The sequence below is a fragment of the Salmo trutta genome, chromosome 16 (assembly GCF_901001165.1).
Source record: "Salmo trutta chromosome 16, fSalTru1.1, whole genome shotgun sequence".
Lineage (NCBI taxonomy): Eukaryota > Metazoa > Chordata > Actinopteri > Salmoniformes > Salmonidae > Salmo > Salmo trutta.
The window spans coordinates 2,840,117-2,862,849 of NC_042972.1; the positions used below are offsets into that span (position 1 = coordinate 2,840,117).

A 22,733-nucleotide genomic window follows, 5' to 3' on the forward strand; every position below is an offset into this window, starting at 1 on the left:
TCCCCCCCTCTCCCCTCCAGGTGACAGACGGCTCCTATCACCCAGCCCACCGTATGAACGGAACTGGTTTCAGGCCCTTCGACATGGTCATTCCTTTTGCCTTCCGCAAGGGAGAGATCACAGGTGAGATGGTGAACAAGTAACTTCCTGTTGAGGGTTAAGAGGTGAGATACTGACCACTGCAGTAACCAACAGATCAAGGGCCGTATCATAGGTGAGTCATGTCTTTCCTGGTTGATAGGATGGAGAGGAAGGTCTGTCTTCGTCATTAGCTCAACACATTGGAATGAAGTTTCTTGGTACAGAGTGACGTATTGCAGGGCAGTGTAGAGTGACCTTTTACATATTGTAGGGCAGTAACTTCTCCTAAATGCCTACGTTCTCTCTCTCTCTCTCTCTAGGTGAGGTCCACATGCCGTCAGGGAAGACTGCTCAGCCTGAGATCATGGACAACAAGGATGGGACAGTCACAGTGAAGTTTGCCCCCACTGAGGCCGGCCTACACGAGATGCACATCAAGTACAACGGAACGCACATTCCAGGTCCGCACACACACACACCACGCACGGACACATACCGCGCACACACCACACACCACACACCACACACCACACACCACACACCACACACCACACACCACACACCACACACCACACACCACACACCACACTCCACACACACACAGGGCACAGAGGAGTGATGAATGTCCTGTCAGGATTCCTGTGCATTGAAGTCATGAACAGGACATACCAGGGAGGGGGGAGAGGAAGAGAATCCCTCTGGTTTCCTTTCTGGGAGAGATTTTGTTTTAAGCTCAGAGACCCGTTTGAGATGATTCTTGGTAGTTGGTGGTGAAAGACCTCCTGGTGACATCAGGAGAATGTGGATCCCTGGAGGGGTTAGGAGGGGTACTGTGGGGGTACGGTGAGGGGTTAGGAGGTACGGTGAGGGGTACTGTGGGGGTACGGTAAGAGGATAGGAGGGGTACGGTGAGGGGTTAGGAGGGGTACTGTGGGGGTGCGGTGAGGGGTTAGGAGGGGTACGGTGAGGGGTTTAGGAGGGGTACTGTATGTAGGGGTTCAACATTATCTCCTATATCGTCATCAGTCTATATAGGGACAGAAAGCTCTGCCTTTGACCCTACAGTTTCCATGACTGGGTGCATCCCAAATGGCACCCTATTCCCTATGTAGTTCACTACTGTTGACCAGGGCCCTATTCCCTATGTAGTTCACTACTGTTGACCAGGGCCCTATTCCCTATGTAGTTCACTACTGTTGACCAGAGGCCTATTCCCTATATAGTGCACTACTGTTGACCAGAGGCCTATGGACCCTGGGCCTGTATTTATCAAGTGTCTAAAAGTAGGAGTGCTGCTCTAGGCTCAGTTTTGCCTATTGAAAGGTAGTGCACTACGTAGGGAATAGGGCTCTGGTCAACAGTAGTGCACTACGTAGGGAATAGGGTGCCATTTGGTACGCAGACTGGGGAGAAGAGGAGCCGACGGGCTGCTGTGCTTCTCTCTCTACGACATCGATCTGTGTGTTTTATACAGGGACTGATGTTACCATGGAAACACTCTGTAGTTTCTTTCTACCAAGCAGTTTATTGACGTGTCGTTTTAATTTGATCAGCTTTTATCTACAGCCAAGCCAAAGAGAATCCAATATGCTTCTGTGTGGTTAGTCGTCGTATTAAGCATTAGCTCAGTGAAATAACAGTTAAAGGCAGGGGTTGGAATACTGTTCTGGCCCGCTACCCCCATTTAGATATCCTAACGTTCTGGCCCGCTACCCCCATTTAGACATCCTAACGTTCTCTGGCCCGCTACCCCCATTTAGACATCCTAACGTTCTCTGGCCCGCTACCCCCATTTAGACATCCTAACGTTCTGGCCCGCTACCCCCATTTAGACATCCTAACGTTCTGGCCCGCTACCCCCATTTAGACATCCTAATGTTCTGGCCCGCTACCCCCATTTAGACATCCTAATGTTCTGGCCCGCTACCCCCATTTAGACATCCTAACGGTCTCTACCCCCCCCCCCCCATTTAGACATCCTAACGGTCTCTACCCCCCCCATTTAGACATCCTAACGGTCTCTACCCCCCCCCATTTAGATATGTGGGGGTCATGGCAGTCAATTTCAAATTAATCTCACCAATGACTCGTATCTCATCACCACTAATGAGATGGCTGTGGCTTGATGCATGTCTCCCGGGGGGGGGGGTCGACAGTGTACACCTGATCTCTGCTGTCACGTCCTACCTGGATGGATATTTGTCGCCTCGGGGGGACGACCTGCTGTTTATCGTCTCCGGTTGATGACGTCATTGTTGTCGTTGTCTCTTCAGAGTCTCCTCTGCAGTTCTATGTGAACAACGCCAACAGTGCCAACGTGACTGCCTCCGGTCCTGGTCTGGTCTACGGCGTCGCCAACAAGACCGCAATGTTCACCATCTACACAGAGGACGCTACCGACGGTACTTAACCTGGAGATTACCGTCACACACACACACACACGACACTGCCGAGGGTATGTACAGAGGAGACATGGTTTGCTCTGAGGGAGTATAGGAATGTTTCTCACCACCAAGCAGAGACGAATATGTTTTAGTGTAAATGATGACTAGTCTGGATGCCATGGCTATCTGGAACATCCTTATAAAGTCTAGTGTTGGTAGAGGGACCATCTTATCCCCGTTGACTGTGTTTCTGACTGGTCTGCAGGAGGTTTGGACCTGGCCATCGAGGGGCCGTCCAAGGCAGATATCACCTGTTTGGATAATAAAGATGGTACCTGCACAGTGACCTACCTGCCTGTTTTACCTGGAGACTACCATATACTGGTCAGGTACAACGACAAGCACATCGCTGGCAGCCCCTTCAACGCTAGGATCACAGGTAAGACACACACACACACACACACACACACAGCTAGGATCACAGGTAAGAGACACACACACACATTCTCTCAACTTTATTACAACATACTGGTGCGCTGCAATGAAAAGACTAACCACACACAGAGAAAAGCACATGGTCAAACAGTGGTTGTTCAGCTTGTGGTATGCTGCGGTATGACACGTTGGAATGCATGAAGTCGTAGTGTTATACTGTCTTGTTGTTTAATGCTGGTTTGACCACCAGAGGGAGTTGTTGAGAAGCTGTTATTTAAATGACATGGAGCTGTAGGAGTAACAGTCCTGTTTACTGTAGATGTTTCTAGCATAACTTACTTACTGGCATACCGACCTACTTCAATATACTGTATGTCATGTTATGTCTTTTTAAATACAGTCAAGCATTTCAGTTATAAGGAAATGACAAAAGGAACCTTCAATAATTAAACAATGAATAAACCGCAACATGTCGGTTCATAAAGCCATTTAATTCACGAATGCGTTTGACTGTTTTTAATATTGTCTGTACTAGACTTTAAAACTTTTATTTTTAGAACAGACTATAATGGGATTTATTTGTAAATTATTTTATTTATTGTGCTCTTTATCTTAATTAAATGGATTCCATATTATGGTGTTTGTATTCCAAAAAAAGAAAAATGCATTTTACTGTATCCTATGTAGGCCTCGGGGTTTCTGTTCGGAAAAGATGGAGCAGTACAACGTGACTGGTCAGGAGTCTTGGTTACTAAGTGAAGAGCAAAATGATCCTAACATTTTCACACCCTAATTCTAGTCTAACCGATACCCAAACGGAGATTCAGTGAAAATAAACATTGATTTATCAAGACCAGTCCCCATGCTTGTCTCAGAGCAGTGTGAAACAGGGCTGAAATAGTTGACCACACGTGGGTAGGCTATTGCTCCATATCCTATTTTAACATAGGATAACTTTGGGAGTTTTAGTAAGCAACAATTTGTTGCCTTCAATTGCATTAGCCTACTTTATTCCAATATTTCTGTCATTCAGGGATATTTTATTCCCGTAGTAAATTGTTACGGATCCATCCAGATGAGGTTAGAAAATAGTGCATAAGAGATGGGTGAAGTGACATGCCTCGCAAACATCCATTTAATAGGTTTAAAGTCCCTAAACTCATCAAGAGCCCGTCGAGAGTGGATGGCTTCTTTTGTATTCCAATTTATTGGAAAGGCTGCTAAACCATTTCCACCTGCCCCACAGCGTTGTCCTCACAGTGCACGTTAACTCATTCGCCGCTCCGCCCCCTCTACCAATGACGCCAGATCATTATTTATAGTAACAATTTAACATTCCGTCAGTAAATGTAATCAATGAAACACCTACATTAAATAGCTCAGGTCTTGAAAATATATATTTTTTTCTGTGCTTAGTAGCGGAGACTTAGCCTTCACCATCAACTTGTTAATTCAGCAGACATCACTGGTGTATATTCAGTCAACACACATGTATGTGTGTATGTGTTATTTATTTTAAGGATATGATGGAATTTAACTGACCATTTTAGTGGTTTTTTTTATTCTAAGAGAAACTAAGTTTTATTAAGTAATAAGCTACCTTTTTTTTCTGTGGGACAAGAGTATTTCTTGTACTTGTTCTAAATTCAATCACTCTTCTTATCCTCCTCATTCAGTTCATTGAAATTCAGTTGTAATACATTTTGTCTGTCCCGTTCAACACTATTTCCTGATCAGTTTGTCTGTTGTCTGGACAACTATTGGTTAAGTTGGTTGTGTTAGTACTAGGCTGGAACAAAACCCCGCTGAAAAGGCCCATCCCTGACCTGAAAAGTCAATTTCTCCACATCACTCATCCTGAATGGTCAATGTGACTGCCTTTAACTCACTCACTAACCCCTGTCTGTCTCTTTTCAGAGGAGAAACGTTGTTCTCAGTTGAAGTTGGGTTCTGCAGCTGACTTCTCCCTGGACATTAAAGAGACTGACCTGTCTCTACTTACCGCCAGCATCAAGGCCCCCTCTGGCCGCGACGAACCCTGCCTGCTGAAGAGACAGCCCAATAACCACATCGGTAAGACGTGACCCTGACCCAACAACCACATCGGTAAGACCTGACCCAATAACCACATCGGTAAGACGTGACCCTGGCCCCGGCCCGGCAACCACGTCGGTAAGACTTGGCCCCCGGCCCGGCAACCACGTCGGTAAGACTTGGCCCCCGGCCCGGCAACCACGTCGGTAAGACTTGGCCCCCGGCCCGGCAACCACGTCGGTAAGACTTGGCCCCCGGCCCGGCAACCACGTCGGTAAGACTTGGCCCCCGGCCCGGCAACCACGTCGGTAAGACTTGGCCCCCGGCCCGGCAACCACGTCGGTAAGACTTGGCCCCCGGCCCGGCAACCACGTCGGTAAGACTTGGCCCCCGGCCCGGCAACCACGTCGGTAAGACTTGGCCCCCGGCCCGGCAACCACGTCGGTAAGACTTGGCCCCCGGCCCGGCAACCACGTCGGTAAGACTTGGCCCCCGGCCCGGCAACCACGTCGGTAAGACTTGGCCCCCGGCCCGGCAACCACGTCGGTAAGACTTGGCCCCCGGCCCGGCAACCACGTCGGTAAGACTTGGCCCCCGGCCCGGCAACCACGTCGGTAAGACTTGGCCCCCGGCCCGGCAACCACGTCGGTAAGACTTGGCCCCCGGCCCGGCAACCACGTCGGTAAGACTTGGCCCCCGGCCCGGCAACCACGTCGGTAAGACTTGGCCCCCGGCCCGGCAACCACGTCGGTAAGACTTGGCCCCCGGCCCGGCAACCACGTCGGTAAGACTTGGCCCCCGGCCCGGCAACCACGTCGGTAAGACTTGGCCCCCGGCCCGGCAACCACGTCGGTAAGACTTGGCCCCCGGCCCGGCAACCACGTCGGTAAGACTTGGCCCCCGGCCCGGCAACCACGTCGGTAAGACTTGGCCCCCGGCCCGGCAACCACGTCGGTAAGACTTGGCCCCCGGCCCGGCAACCACGTCGGTAAGACTTGGCCCCCGGCCCGGCAACCACGTCGGTAAGACTGGCCCCCGGCCCGGCAACCACGTCGGCCCCCGGCCCGGCAACCACGTCGGTAAGACTTGGCCCCCGGCCCGGCAACCACGTCGGTAAGACTTGGCCCCCGGCCCGGCAACCACGTCGGTAAGACTTGGCCCCCGGCCCGGCAACCACGTCGGTAAGACTTGGCCCCCGGCCCGGCAACCACGTCGGTAAGACTTGGCCCCCGGCCCGGCAACCACGTCGGTAAGACTTGGCCCCCGGCCCGGCAACCACGTCGGTAAGACTTGGCCCCCGGCCCGGCAACCACGTCGGTAAGACTTGGCCCCCGGCCCGGCAACCACGTCGGTAAGACTTGGCCCCCGGCCCGGCAACCACGTCGGTAAGACCTGACTGCTCCCCCTGTGACAGGGATGTTTGTCCTGGGAAAGAGCTTTAACCTGTACAGTTTGGATTATTATTCTGCAGTGGTTTAAAAAATGGGAGGAACAGCAGTGTGACAGTATCGCTCCCAATACTTTCAATGCATTTTTACGCTGAAGGTGGGTGACCTGTTTACCCTCCATTACCCACTGATTCAACTGACTGAAGGGCTGGGAGCTTTATTCAAGAATTACATTTGTCAATGGAGTATTGATACAGGTGATGTGTATAATAGGATATGCTATGTAATAATAGGATTACTTACAGGTGACTACTTGTATGTATTTCTCTGACCTATAATAAATGAATCTGTCTAGAGGCCCTGCTAAACTAATTCAATCTCCCTGCCCCTTCTCTCTGTCCCATCTATCCTTCCTCCCTCCTCTTTTCTGCCCCCCCCCCCCCCCCCCCAGGTATTTCCTTCATCCCGAGGGAGGTTGGAGAACATGTGGTGAGCATCAAGAAGAATGGCTGCCATGTTGCCAACAGCCCAATCACAATCATGGTTGTGCAATCCGAGATCGGCGACGCCTCCAAGGTCAAGGTGTACGGACAGGGGCTGGTGGAGGGACACACCTTCGACATGTCTGACTTTGTGGTCGACACACGAGAAGCAGGTGAGTGTCTTGAATAGTACCCTGTAACTGGTTCTAGGTGTTACAGCGGCCCAGGGTCACCCCGCCGAACTCTGTTACCCCCCCCCCCCCCCCCCAACCACCTAAAATAATTAGTCTCCTATTGAAATGGCTGCTTTAAGAGGCCATGGGGGCTGATTTTGGGGAATTAGTGTCCTGCCTTCATATATGACTGCATGCTTTCACACTTAACCTCACGTTCTTACACGCCTAGTTCCTGGGTCCCTCCGGGGGCCTAGTTCGTGGGGGGGTCCCCGGGGGGGCTCTACTACTGTGGACAGTTAAAAGGGGATTATTGCAGCAGTGCTTTTAAAGGGATGGTTACGTAGCACATACCATGTTTATACTATAGCTGGCCTATGACTCGTATACATTAGAGATATAAGACCTAATAGCATGGTGATGACGTGACGAGGGCGGCTAGCTGTTAGCGCTCACACGGTTACCACGGCTCATTCTTGTCTCGTTCACTTGGGAGCCGTACCACAGCCTTTATGTTCCCTGTTATTGATTCTCACACCTTCACACACACTTAACACATGGTCTCTGGGGGTGTCTCAGCTTCCGGTAACGGTAGATAACGTAAGTTTCAGCCAAAACATCTGCAGCGTGATTTTTAGGTAGGACCTAGGATGTTGTGGAGTCAGTGGCTGTATTTCCTGGTTAAAAGTAGTGCACGACGTAGTGAACAGGCTACTGTTTGGGACACAGTCGTTGTGATTGGGTAGAATAGTACGGCCTCCAATCAGACTGGGTATGGACAGAACAGAGCTTCAGATATACAGGAAGAGAATGAACTTAATGTTTGTTTTTATTTCACCTTTAACGCTGTATTACAGGAAACCAAAACTATTCTTTCTGGAAACCAGAAATGTGATTGTTAAGTCTAGTCTTTTCATTGGCTGTATAATATGAACGAGATAATGTGGCTTTTACGTCTGGGGTTTTCACATGCCATGTTTGTTTTTCCAAGTATAGTCCATCTACAGCATCATGGTTTGTTAGAAAGCATCTTTTAATTTAGTCATATAATGGTCCCAATAATTTCCTAAACATTGCGAAACTCACATGACTGCTGAATGCATTTAAAAAGAAATGTATATATTTTTTTTTTAACCTTTTATTTAATTAGGAAAGTCAGAACAAATTCTTATTTACAATGACGGCCAAACCAGGACGACGCTGGGCCAATTGTGCACCATTCTATGGGACTCCCAATCACGGCCGGTTGTGATACAGCCTGGAATCTAACCACGGTCTGTAGTGACACCTCAAGCACTGAGATGCAGTGCCTTTAGACCGCTGCGCCACTTGGCAAACACCTCATTGCTCAGTCTCACTCCCAGAATTGTCTGTCTGACTGGTATTGTTGTCCCCTAGGCTACAGTGGTCTAGGCCTGTATATCCAGCGTCTGACTGTCTACTCTGTTGTCACCCAGGTTACGGGGGTCTGGCCCTATCTGTTGAGGGGCCCAGTAAGGTGGACATTCAGACCCAGGACATGGACGATGGGACGTGTGTTGTCTCCTACTGCCCGTCTGAACCGGGCTCCTACATCGTCTCTGTACGCTTCGCTGACCAACACGTGCCAGGTGAGTCTACGCACAGCTACGTTATTGTTCCAGACACTCCTTTATATCAAAATGATCAGTGTCGATGAGGGGTATCCTACCAATCAGGTTTTGAGGAGTTAGCGAGGTAACTTTGGTCAACTCGGAGTTCAGCTCGGGATAACTGGTCATAGGAATGTGGCTCACCTTTTTTAGCCAGGTACATTTCTATGGCAACGAATCCTTCTCCTGGGCAGGCTAACTCAATGGGGGCTAGACCATAATATTTACCATCACAAACTGATACTGGCCCTAAGACTGCACTCAACGAGCTGTATAAGGCCATAAACAAACAAGATAAAGCTCATCCAGAGGTGGCACTTCTAGTGGCCGGTGATTTTAATGCAGGGAAACTGAAATCCGTTTTACCTCATTTCTACCAGCATGTTAAATGTGCAACCAGAGGGAAAACAAACTCTAGGCCACCTTTACTCCACACAGAGACGCATACAAAGCTACAAAGCTCACCCTCCATTTGGCAAATCTGACTGTAACTCTATCCTCCTGATTCCTACTTACAAGAAAAAAACTCAAACAGGAAGTACCAGTGACGTGCTCAATACAGAAGTGGTCCAATGAAGCGGATGCTAAGCTACAGGACTGTTACCCAAGCACAGACTGGAATATGTTCTGGAATAATCCGATGGAATTAAGGAGTTAACGACATCAGTCATCGGCTTCATTAATAAGTACTTCGAAAAACATCGTCCCCACTGTGACTGTACGTACATATCCAAACCAGAAGCCATGGATTACAGGCGACATCCGCACTGAGCTAAATGCTAGAGTTGCCGCTTTCAAGGAGCGGGACTCTAATCCAGATGCTTATGAAATCCCACTACGATGTCTGAACCATCAAACGGGCAAAGTGTCAATACAGGACTAAGATTAAATCCTACTACGCTGGCCCTGATGCTTGTTAGTTTGCAAGCCCTGCCACATCTTTCACGAATTACAAAGGGAAACCCAGCCGCAAGCTGCCCAGTGACACGAGCCTACCAGATGAGCTAAATGCCTTCAATTCTCATCAATCTACACACAATTCCCCATAATGACAAAGCAAAAACAGATTTTTTTAAATGTTTGCCAATTTTATTATAAATAAAACGGTCACTTTTACATAAGTATTCAGACCCTTTACTCGGTACTTTGTTGAAGCACCTTTTGGCAGCGAATACAGCATCGAGTCTTCTAGGGTATGACGTAACAAGCTTGGCACACCTGTATTTCTAGAATGCCCTTCGAACCAATTAGAACCAAGTATTTAACCATTCTGTGGTATTAGAGTGAAATATAACGCAACTAGATTACTTCCTGGTCCCCATCCTGGTACTTCTAAAAGCCTGTTTTCTACCACAGCCTTCTGAATTTATGACAACTTCCTTTTTTTAAATTTGGGCACAAATGGAAATGTGGCTCAGACTAGCCCGTGAATTGATGTTTCAGCGTTTTCTCAATGACGAGTTCAGCATTCGACTAGCCACGTGCAACATGGCGGACGAGCAACATCCACCGTCGTTTTACGGTTGAAGCCTGAGCTGAAATGTGAAGAACTGAAGCTAGTTAGCTTTAGAAAACCCTGAGTCGATGTAACTTGCTTCGTAACTAAGATACCCCTCTGTTGCAGCAGAGCTTGTGGTTGTGAATTGTCAGTGATCTAATTTTTTAAATGGTATAATCATTTCACTTTCTTATAAAATGAAGTGATAGTGACCCTTGTCCCTGCTGTGTGTGTTCGTCGCCACAGGCAGCCCGTTCACAGTGAAGGTGACAGGTGAGGGCCGTGTCAGAGAGAGCATCACCAGGAGACAGAAGGCTGCTTCCATCGCCACCGTCGGTAGTGTCTGTGACCTCAACCTCAAGATACCAGGTAAGAACACCTGTAGAATATATTACCACCCTGTGTTTATAACCTGTAGAATATATTACCACCCTGTGTTTATAACCTGTAGAATATATTACCACCCTGAAATGTTTTAATAATTAAAGTTGGGGGAATTAATGGTATTTATTAGCTGTTGTACGTAATCTTTCACACTGACAATTGACAAAATTTGACCCGGAAAGATATACATTTTCTATTAAACAATTTCAGTGACATTTGGTCCACCAAAGTTGTTTAATTTCTTATGTTAGGAGCAGTTTGCTACATCTTTCAGCTGTTCGCCCCTGCCCCTCTATACCTCCGGCCCAGCCCCTCTATACCTCCGGCCCAGCCCCTCTATACCTCCGGCCCAGCCCCTCTATACCTCCGGCCCAGCCCCTCTATACCTCCGCCCCAGCCCCTCTATACCTCGATTGTCTTGTCTAGACTCTGGGCAGAGTGTTCGATTCAGTTATGAATGAGTACAGATGGGATGTACTTTTGGAACACGTTTCTGAAATGGTGCCTTCTATCTGTGGGGGGGTCGTAGATTGGAATTTAACATATATATTTTACTCAATTTTTCCATCTATTGATGTTGAGACAAAAGTATTCTCATTGTGGGTAATTTTTAAAGGTTAAAATTAACCTAATTTGGTACGGCTGAGTTATGATTACTGTATGTTGACGGCAAAGCTTGTAGGCTGTTCAGCCTCATGCCGAGGTAGCAAGGACTTTGGAAAAAGTTTGTCTGCTATAACTGAAACCACATGGACAGAAATATTAGGGTATGTCTACAATACACACATTTACGTGTAATCTCCCCACAGTACAGTAGAAAGAAACGGCTCTTTCGAGTGCATTTATGAAACACAGACCTCTGGGAAAACATTTTCTTGTTTATAAGACTTGTCACTTGGGGCAGCCAAGTTAGAACAGCTCATGGAGTGTGAAGCCTGCCAGCCCCCTCTCTCTCCCTTCTCTCTAATAGTGGCTCTGAGGCCACACGCTCATCCATGTTTGTATAGGCCATACTGATGGAGGGTTGGGCCAACGCTGTAGAATAAGTATTGGACAGTGGAGGATTTACTGCTGGCTATCCCGAGGTAGTAGGATGGGCTGGATGATAACATATTGAAGACAGCAGGGTTATATTCCCCATATCGTGGATGTCCATTCACTGGAGCGTTTTGATGATGTCATACTCTGGGTGTGGACTCAACCAACAGTTGTTTTTTTTTGGGGGGGGGGGGGGGGGGTCACTGGGTTCCCTATACTACTGATGCCCCTATTCTACATGGGTCCTTAGGTTTCTTGATCCTACTTTGCTATTTCATCTACTTTTGTATTTCATGTTTTTTTTCTGTTGCTATTTCCTCTACCGGGGCCCCTCTCTGTTGCTATTTCCTGTACCGAGGCCCCTCTCTGTTGCTATTTCCTGTACCGGGGCCCCTCTGTTGCTATTTCCTGTACCGGGGCCCCTCTCTGTTGCTATTTCCTGTACCGGGGCCCCTCTCTGTTGCTATTTCCTGTACCGGGGCCCCTCTCTGTTGCTATTTCCTGTACTGGGGCCCCTCTCTGTTGCTATTTCCTGTACAGGGGCCCCTCTCTGTTGCTATTTCCTGTACCTGGTCTTCTTTCTAGCCCTGACTTCTCTTTCCTTCTCCCTGTTTCTCTTATCCCTGTTTCTCTTCCTCTTCTATAGTGACGTGGTTCCTTCTAGCTCTATCCCGGGAAATCCTCTATGGTGTATCTCCTATATGTCGCTCCCACTGCTCTGTGTGGCTGGGGAGCCGTGGCGGGCCCCATGGGTCCCCTAGAGGAAGGGTGGTATCCAGGCTGTCTGGTCTGGTACTGGGCAGGGCCCCGGGCATGTGGAGGACCTCTGTTACCCTGGTTCTAGGCAGGGACTCCACTGCTACTACCTTGGTACGGTTCAGGGCGGTGGGCATGTGGAGCGCTGCTACCCCCCTGGCGAGGCCCTCAGGGTTGGAGGGTGCGTTGATAGCACTGGGCTTTCGGATGGCGAGGTTGGCAGCATGAACGCACTCCATCATCACAGCATGTCACGTGTGTGTGTGTGTGCCTTCACATGCACCAAGAGTCTTAAGATTATTCTGTTGTATTTAAAGATGCATGTTTGGTTTCTTTTATGTTCTACTTTTAAAAGCTAAATATCAACGTTACCTGACTTTCTGGAGGGGGGAGAGATTGAGGGAGGGGGGAGAGATTGAGGGAGGGGAGAGACTCTCCTGTTTTTTTTTCTGCAGTGGACTAAGACATCTGCCCCTCTGCCCCTCTCCCCCCTCTGCCCCTCTCGTCGTCCTCTCTATCCCCCTGTCAGAGATCGACATCCATGACGTGACAGCCCAGGTAACCAGTCCCTCTGGCACCACAGAGAAAGCAGACATGGAGGCAGTGGGACCCAGCACTTACTGCGTACGCTTCGTTCCCCATGAGATGGGAATTCACACGGTGGATGTGAAATACAGGGACCAGCACATTCCCGGGAGCCCCTTCCAGTTCACTGTGGGGCCCCTGGGAGAGGGAGGGGCTGGGAAAGTCAGGGCCGGTGGGCCAGGCCTGGAGAAGGCTGAGTGTGGAGTACCAGGTAGAGATCTCTATCTATCTCCCAGATCCCAAAAATATACCTTCATCACATCTCTCTCCATACGGGGGCGAATGATTCCTCTCTATAATATTGATGACGATGTCTCCTTTTTTCCTCCAAGCTGAGTTTAGTATCTGGACACGAGAGGCTGGTGCCGGTGGCCTGTCCGTCGCTGTAGAGGGGCCCAGCAGAGCTGAGATCTCCTTTGAAGACAGGAAGGATGGATCCTGTGAGGTGTCTTATGTAGCTCAGGAGCCTGGTAGGGACACAGCACCTGGTCACTGTCAACTATCTGTCCAACATATCGTTTAAAAATGTTTTTACTGTATATTTAGGTCCTGTTGTTTTTACTAAATATCTGAAGGTGTAGTTGAATGGTAGTAGTATAACTGGCTGTGTACTTGCTTTCTAAATAGTAGACATTTTGGATATGTGAATAAATGTTTTATAGTACGTGAATTTAAAATTGAGAATGCTTTAAATGCCAGGATGTTAAACTCATTTCAGCTTGTAGTAGAATTCACTGCACGCTAATGAGGAGGAGAATCGTCTTATCGAGATCCACATGTCTGACAACATGCGCTGAATACTAATCTCCTCAGTCACCTGAGGGGGGGGGGGGCTTTGTCGTGCCCGCTTCACAACTGTCTTGGTGTGCTTGGACCGTGTTAGTTTGTTGGTGATGTGGACGCCAAGTAACTTGGAACTCTCAACCTGCTCCACTACAGCCACGTCAATGAGAATGGGGTCCTGTTTGGCCCTCTTTTCCTGTAGTCCACAATCAGCTCCTTGATCATGTTGAGGGAGATGTTGTCCTGGCACCACAGGGCCAGGTCTCTGACCTCCCTATAGGCCGTCTCATCGTTGTGTGAGCTGAGGGGGGAAAGTGTTGTACCAAAATGAACCAATGACAGGAATCAACGCAGTTGCTCATTGGATGATGCGTTCTCAGTAGGAGGAGCCTAGTCAATCAAATTTATTTATATAGCCCTTCTTACATCAGCTGATATATCAAAGTGCTGTACAGAAACCCAGCCTAAAACCCCAAACAGCAAGCAATGCAGGTGTAGAAGCACGGTGGCTAGGAAAAACTCCCTAGAAAGGCCAAAACCTAGGAAGAAACCTAGAGTTGATATTCTCAGTTGGAAGAGCCTAGCATGCTGATATTTGTTGCTTACTGCATCTGTTTTTTTACTAAATGATGTAAATACACTGCTCAAAAAAATACAAAAAAAACCCACCTGCTGAACCACTCCTTTATTGGGGGTGTCTTGCTTATTGCCTATAATTTCCACCTGTCTATTCCATTTGCACAACAGCATGTGAAATTTATTGTCAATCAGTGTTGCTTCCTAAGTGGACAGTTTGATTTCACAGAAGTGTGATTGACTTGGAGTTACATTGTGTTGTTTAAGCGTTCCCTTTATTTTTTGGAGCAGTATAGCATGTGGTAGGATTAGTACACAGTAGGTAGTGGACAAGCCAGATATCAGACAGCCATGGTCTGAACAGTACCTACAGTACCAGAATGATTTGTCAACACACATCTTTCTCCACAGGTGACTACGAGGTGTCTGTGAAGTTCAACGAGGAACACATCCCCGACAGCCCGTACCTTGTGCCCGTCATGGCGCCTACGGACGACGCTCGCCGCCTCACTGTTGCTAGTCTTCAGGTGAGACGCAAGGAAACATCCCCACACCGACGCCATGTCCGCAGCTATTCAGTTAACTCCTAACACCCATTCATTAGTGAGATCCACTACAAATCTATTCCCTTGTACAAAACTCTCTCTCTCTCTCTCTCCAATGGGACTGGAATTGTTACGTTGACTTAAAATAGATTGAATGGAGATATAAGGTTAACGGTCAGCCCCTCAGCTGTAATATCTTTTAATCAGATTGGATAACGGGTTTTTTTTTTTTTTAAAGGGTATAAATAACTTTTGTATGTTTCTAAGCCCTTCTCCTCGTATTTTGAATGAAGCGTCACTAGTATGATCTGTAGAGACCAGATTAGCTACACTGTGTTACAGATCAGGGAGTATCGTTCTGCCTTCACTAAAGGTCTCAGCTGGGTGATGAAGACATATGACATGGTATCACATGAGGACTATGGATCGGACCTGTTGACTGTAAATGATCAACAATAGCACTTAAACCGTTTTTTTTTTTTTTTTTTATAAAGCCAACTTCCTGTTGGAGATACCATGTGCTCTTTATACAGACGTACACAGGTTAAACACATACATACCCCATGTACTCACACGCAGCGTTAGAGTACACACGCACACCGAGAGAAATCCAATATTTAAATTTGTCACTTGATTTTGATAGTCCCCACCTAGTAAGCCAAGCTGTTTTCTGTGAGCTGCAGTATCTATTGGGAACTGTCCAAATAAAGTGTGAGCTTTAATTCCGTTGTTGTGAAATAGCTGCGGGACATCCTTCAAACTGGTGTGGGACTCTGGTGTTTCTCTTGTGTTTCAGTTAAAGGCTTTTAACAGCATCATCATCATTCTGGCTCTCTGCTTGGTTGGCTAACGCAGAGAGAGGAAGACCCACTCCCCTAACTTGGTCTGACCTGGTTCAGTCTTCTACAACCTTTTTAGTAACTTGATTTTAGTTCTGTCCTGTAGTCTCCTGACCCTATAGACCCTGATGTCCTGTAGTCTCCTGACCCTATAGACCCTGATGTCCTGTAGTCTCCTGACCCTATAGACCCTGATGTCCTGTCCCTATAGACCTGTCCTGACCCTGATGTCTCCTGATGTCCTGACCCTATAGACCTGTCCTGACCCTGATCTCCCCTGTCCTGTAGTCTCCTGTCTCCCGACCCTATAGACCTGTCCTGTCTATAGTAGAGTACCTAATTGGACTCAGGTCCACCTCTCTATGCGTTAGCTGGTCCAAGCTGAGCACAGGTCAAATACAAAGGTGGTTATCAGATATGAAGTGTTATGAAGTGTTATGAAGTGTTATGAAGTGTTATGAAGTGTTATGAAGTGTTATGAAGTGTTATGAAGTGTTATGAAGTGTTATGAAGTGTTATGAAGTGTTATGAAGTGTTATGAAGTGTTATGAAGTGTTATGAAGTGTTATGAAGTGTTATGAAGTGTTATGAAGTGTTATGAAGTGTTATGAAGTGTTATGAAGCGAGTCTCCCCAGCAGAGAGGGTCAGCCTGAACAAGCTGCTGTGGCAGCAGTTCATCTCGGTTGGAATGAAAGGATCATTGAATGAGGACTTGTTTAGAGTGCAGGGTGATTTGTAGATTATGTGCAGCAGGCTGATTTGTTTCCAACGTGGGGAATTACCTTGATTTTTATAAAATGGTAACCAAAATGTTGGATAAAATGTATAATAGTCATGTATTCTTGGCTCTGAAGTGGCAATGCAAGCCACAGCCTTGGCTGACCAATCAGACCTGCGCTGATGATTGGTTCTCCATGGGACACTCCCTCTGACTGGGTGTGTAGAACATTTGGGAGGGGCTTTACTAACCTGTTGATTGGCTGCCTCCAGGAGTCTGGCCTCAAGGTAAACCACCCAGCATCCTTTGCGGTACATCTGAACGGTGCCAAGGGAACCATTGACGCCAAGGCCCACTCACCTTCCGGAGCTCTGGAGGAATGTGCTGTCTCTCAACTAGAGCAAGGTGAGGTTTCCCCAAGGGGAAGGGCGTTCCCCCCGGTGTCCGCCGAGGCGTGGTGTCCCCCCCCGGTGTCCGCCGAGGCGTTGGGTTACACTGCCTTTAGAAAGTATTCACACCCCTTGACTTTTTCCATTTTGTTACAGCCTGAATTTGAAATGAATTAAATTGAGATTGTTGACACTGGCCTGTCCATAATATCAAAGTGGAATTATGTTTATAGAAATGTTTAAGAATTAATTACAAACATAAAGCTGAAGTGTCTTGATTTAATAAGTAAGTATTCAACCACTTTGTTATAGTAAACCTAAATAAGTTCAGGCGTAAAAACATGCTTAACAAGTCCCATAATAAGTTTTATGGACTCACTCTGTGTGAAATAATAGTGTTTAACATGATTTTTGAATGACTACCTCATCTCTGTTCCCCACACATACAATTATCTGGAAGGTCCCTCAGTCGAGCAGTGAATTTTAAACACAGATTCAACCACAAAGACCAGGGAGGTTTTCCAATGCCTCGCAAAGAAGGGCACCTATTGGTAGATGGGTAACAATATATAAAGCAGACATTGAATATCCCTTTAAGCATAAAGTTATTAATTACACTTTGTCTAGGTGTACTGATACACCATCTAATGTGGAAAAGTCCAAGGGGAATACTTTCTGAATGCTCAGTATATGTGTCGCTCCAAATCCCTTATTAGGAGTGTTGATTTAAACTGTTTATCCGTTCCTTCTCCCTCCAGATAAGTATGCGATCAGGTTCATCCCGCGTGAGAACGGGCTCCACTCCATCGACGTCAAGTTCAATGGCAGCCACATCCCCGGCAGCCCCTTCCAGGTGCGGGTGGGGGAGCCTGGTCAGAGCGGAGATGCAGGGCTGGTCACTGCACACGGAGCTGGACTGGAGAGAGGGACCACAGGTGATCTTGTTACCACATTACTCTGACCTTAACACAGCCTTTCGTCATTCTAGTAAGCGAAAGGTTGCTGGATTGAATCCCCTGAGCTGACAAGGTACAAAATCTGTCGTTCTGCCCCCTGAACAAGGCAGTTAACCCACTGTTCCTAGGCCGTCATTGTTAATAAGAATTTGTTCTTAACTGACTTCCTAGTTAAATGCTACTGTTGCTGCTACTACAGTACTACCTCACGTTGAGCTTACTGGTCTTTCATATTGGACTCAAATCTGTACTGGCATTAGACAAGATCTGACCAATTAGGGCAAGGGTTTTTCCCCGAAGTATAACCTAAATGATAACTGGTAAATATCCCCAGTCCTCAACCCCAAGTTCAAACTGCTCCACGCCTAGTTATACCTCCTGTATCCTGCACCTTAGAAGCCCCATGCAGGCTAGACTACACCAGGCTTTACCAGATCATGCTAGACTTGAACCTCCCGTCCCCCGCTCTCCCTCCCGTCCCCCGCTCTCTCCCTCCCGTCCCCCGCTCTCTCCCTCCCGTCCCCCGCTCTCTCCCTCCCGTCCCCCGCTCTCTCCCTCCCGTCCCCCGCTCTCTCCCTCCCGTCCCCCGCTCTCTCCCTCCCGTCCCCCGCTCTCTCCCTCCCGTCCCCCGCTCTCTCCCTCCCGTCCCCCGCTCTCTCCCTCCCGTCCCCCGCTCTCTCTCCCTCTCCGTCCCATCCCTGGTTATAGTTTTAATAATCAGATGTGGATCAGGCTACCCATTTTATTTGTCTATAGATCTGATCCTAACACATGGTCAGTCAGGTGTTTTCTAAGGTGTGTTTTAATTGTCTGCACACACACATCACATCCTGGTAACACATGAATGTGTCTCCATAAAACTGGTGTTACCAACAGCATTATGTTACTGTCTGGGGTGTATCATAGTCCTCTCTCTTCGTGTTTCTGTCTCTAGCCCAGTGAGAGGGTGCAACCCAAACAGCACCCTATTTAGTGCACTACTTTTGACCGGAGCCCGTGACACTGAAAAACCGAGTGATACATTCACTAACAATCTGAGACATAATCTGTTTATAAAAAAAAAAAAAAAAAAAAAAAAAACTGCCATGATTCAATGTCAAAGTTATGTCTAGAGAACATATTAAACAAATTTCTCAATTTTATACTCCGATTTCAATAACAAGCATGAAAGTATGGAGTAGGAAAGCCTAGAGGTCTGGATAACATATGTGGGTCCTGTCCCACACGGTACCCTATTTCCTACAACAGTAGTGTACTATGTCGGGAATATGGTGCCATTTTGAAATGCAGCCAATGTTTTTAAGAGAGCTGTAGTGTTTGAATGGTGGTGAAGAAGAACAGGCTTATGGAGGAAACATTAAATCAGGTCTTTATGGCGGCCTGATCTCCCAGCATACAGATTCCTTATATAGTGCACTACCTTTGTAGGTGGTAGTAGTAGTGCACTATGTAGGGAATAGGACACCATTTGGGAAGCAGGCCAGCTCTGTGCAGACAAGACCTGGGTTAAAATACTGTTCTAAATTATTTCAAGTAATTAAGCTGTTGACTGGCAGAATTAAAAACAATAGAATGGTCACAAATGTGCAAACCTAGCTCATCTGGCATGTGAAGCAGAACGTATTTCAAATATGTAAAATTGTACTTAACTCAGGTCTGGTATATATACCTACTGTAGATCAGTGTCAGACAGATTTATATATTTTATGTTTAGTGAGCAGACAGGTCAGAGACAGGTTTATATCTGTTCTTCTGGTTTCAGTACATATGTCTGTGTCACATGGCTGGTGAGGTAGGAGTATGGATGAGTCTGTCACATGGATGAGGTTAAATCATTGGAGTATGGTTGTGGATGAGGTTAAATCATTGGAGTATGGTTGTGGATGAGGTTAAATCATTGGAGTATGGTTGTGGATGAGGTTAAATCATTGGAGTATGGTTGTGGATGAGGTTAAATCATTGGAGTATGGTTGTGGATGAGGTTAAATCATTGGAGTATGGTTGTGGATGAGTCTCACATGGTTGGTGAGGTTAAATCATTGGCGCGTGGGTGTGGATGAGTCTCACATGGTTGGTGAGGTTAAATCATTGGCGCGTGGGTGTGGATGAGTCTCACATGGCTGGTGAGGTTAAATCATTGGCGCGTGGGTGAGGTTAAATCATTGGCGCGTGGGTGAGGTTAAATCATTGGCGCGTGGGTGAGGTTAAATCATTGGCGCGTGGGTGAGTCTCACATGGTTATAATAGTAGTTCCAGATCCTAAAGGAAAGGTTGCTTATCTTTTCCATTCATCTTAGACTGTGGCATATGGCTGGATCTACTAAACAGATGGACTTGGACTTGAGTTCCCTTTAACCTTGTCCAAACCAATACTCAAACCCCCCCGCGGGCAGGATTCTGCTCCAACCCTGTCCTAAACCTACCTTAACCCTCTCTCTTCCTCTGTCTTGTCTCTAGGCCAGCAGTCAGAGTTCATCATCAACAACACCAAGGCGGGCCCCGGGGCCCTGGCGGTGACTATTGAGGGCCCCTCCAAGGTCAAGATGGACTGCCAGGAGTGTCCAGAGGGATACAAGGTTCAGTACACTCCCATGGCACCTGGGAGCTACCTGGTTTCTATCAAATACGGAGGACCCAACCACATCACTGGCAGCCCCTTCAAGGCCAAGGTCACAGGTCGGTCTGCAGTAGAACCCTATTCCCTATGGAGTACTACTTCTTCTTACCAGGGACACAGGTTATTGACTTGAATCAATCTCTTCTCTTCCCTCCTTTCAGGTCAGCGCCTGGTGAACGTGAGTAACGCCAGTGAGACTTCCTCCTTGATGGTGGAGTCGGTAACCAAATCATCCAGTACAAATTCCCACAGCGCACTGCCTCGTTCTGCCTCCGACGCCAGTAAGGTGGCCACCCGCGGTCCAGGCCTCAGCAAGGCCTACATGGGCCAGAGGGCCAGCTTCTCCGTCGACTGCAGCAAGGCTGGTAAGGAGACATTTAATTACTTAGAGACTTTGGTCCTTAAGTTTATTATCATTATTCCTATCATTATTATTTCTATTATTGATGCTATTATTTATCATTTATTCCTATTATCATTATTTATATTATTCCTGCTCTTGTGATATATTTTATTATTATTGGTTATTATTATTGGTTATTCTTTTTATCATTATTCTTCCTGCTATTATTATTCCTGCTCTTGATTTATTATTATTGGTTATTATTCCTATTAGTAGTAGGTAATATTAGTTTACCGGGCGCTAAGCTCAACCTGACAGAAACAAGATGACAGACTTGTTTGTCTGATTTAGGTTTAGGTTAGAATGTGGTTACTGTATTGGATCTCTGTTATTAATATTGTTGTATACTACTGTGTGATCCCTTTCCATCTGTAATGCTGTGTGGTAAAGCATTCCAATGTTGCTTTATTACATCGCTTCTGGGTAACGGATGCATTGGCTCCCATCAGTTAATCAACAAATAAATCCTGTTTTCTGTGTCCTGTAGGTAAGAACATGTTGCTGGTGGGAGTCCACGGCCCTCACATCCCCTGTGAGGAGGTATCAGTGAAACACATGGGTAACATGCAGTACAATGTCTCCTATATCCTCAAGGAGAAGGGCAACTACGTCCTGGCTGTCAAGTGGGGCGAGGACCACGTCCCCGGCTCCCCCTTCCATGTCAGTGTTCCCTAGAGAAGCCCCAAATGGCACCCTATTCCCTGTGTAGTGCACTACTTTGACCAATACTGCATTAGGAATAGTGTACGCTTTACTGTCCTCTATTCACCTCTATCCCATTTGTCTACCAGACTGTCCTCTATTCACCTCTGTCCCGTCTGTCTGCCAGACTGTCCTCTGTCCCGTCTATCTGCCAGACTGTCCTGGAGGGGAGGAACTCCATATTTGTTTAAACACAAAACCCCGTAATACACCCTGTAGTTATTATGAATGGAACAATTTGCACTCGACAATATTTCATAATATAGTTTAAGTAAATTGATATTGTTATCAACTAAATATGTCAAACAAGTTAACAGGGCCCAAATGATTAAGTCAAGACTAATTTTTTTTTTGTTTACTACTGATGGTTGTGGTTATGAGATTGTACAGCAACACTAGAGATGTTATCTTATGTTTTCAGCCTAACCACCTATGATTCCAGGTCCAACCATGCTAACTGCTGCACAAGGTTACTACTCAATCAATCCCTAATTGTTCTGTTTCTACAAACTGCTGTTTTGTGTTTGTTTTTTTTTGGACTAGACTGAGGTCTGTGTCTTTATGTATGGTGGGTTAAAAATGTGCTCTGCAAAAAGCTGGAATGTCCTGGGTTTGTACTGTCGTATTCAGATGTTCTTGGTTTAGCTGTTGTTCCTAAGTCTTACATATTATAATGATGTAATGTAGGTCAATAGGAAAAGATGCAACTGAATGAAATGGTAGTCTACTCTCTTAACATTGGACTTTGTAGTAATCTGATTAGTTTCTGTTCAGCTTTTGAATTAGCATTTTAACTTAATCTGTACGTGAACTCTTCTCTTACCAAAAACAATCTGTCTCGAGGACTTTCCCCTGTCCTGTTATAACCTGTATCTTCAGCAATAACTTCTGAGAATAAAATATGTATTTGTACTTCTGATGCCTGTCTGTTATTTTATTTAATCAGTGCTTGTTTTGATACACAAGGGATGAAAGTTAAAATGACAAAAGCTTCTCTTTTTCCCTCTTATTGGGTGGCATAATGTGAGAATACATGCCCAGAAATGATGTACATTTGATCATTTAAAATAAGCTGCATGTGGCGTATTGACACACATCTCCTATTAGAGAGACAAGGAAACTTCCAGAGTATTCCAAACATTGACAATACGGTAATGAGTATTAAGATGGACTGTATAAGAACATGGTGATGTAGAACACAGATCATCATATCAGGAAGTAGTCACACCCATTCACTTTTTCCACATTTTGTTGTTGCAGCCTGAATTTGAAATGGTTTAAATTGAGATTGTCACTGGCCTACACACAATACACTTTTATTCACATTGTTACAAA

The 22,733-nt window shown here is 46.6% G+C and overlaps 1 protein-coding gene across 1 annotated transcript in view; it reads left to right on the forward strand.

The window, feature by feature from the left end:
* The window catches only part of flnba (filamin B a), a 96,287-nt gene extending 73,972 nt beyond the window's left edge, over nt 1-22,315 (forward strand). The window contains 16 exon segments of the mRNA XM_029692756.1: nt 21-123; nt 402-542; nt 2,355-2,483; nt 2,731-2,904; nt 4,818-4,973; nt 6,774-6,977; nt 8,435-8,587; nt 10,353-10,475; nt 12,814-13,080; nt 13,202-13,339; nt 14,640-14,755; nt 16,604-16,736; nt 17,479-17,655; nt 20,134-20,352; nt 20,455-20,658; nt 21,184-22,315. Coding sequence (XP_029548616.1) covers nt 21-123; nt 402-542; nt 2,355-2,483; nt 2,731-2,904; nt 4,818-4,973; nt 6,774-6,977; nt 8,435-8,587; nt 10,353-10,475; nt 12,814-13,080; nt 13,202-13,339; nt 14,640-14,755; nt 16,604-16,736; nt 17,479-17,655; nt 20,134-20,352; nt 20,455-20,658; nt 21,184-21,371 — 2,625 coding nt within the window. The 3' untranslated portion in view covers nt 21,372-22,315.
* The last annotated feature ends 418 nt before the right edge of the window (nt 22,316-22,733 follow it).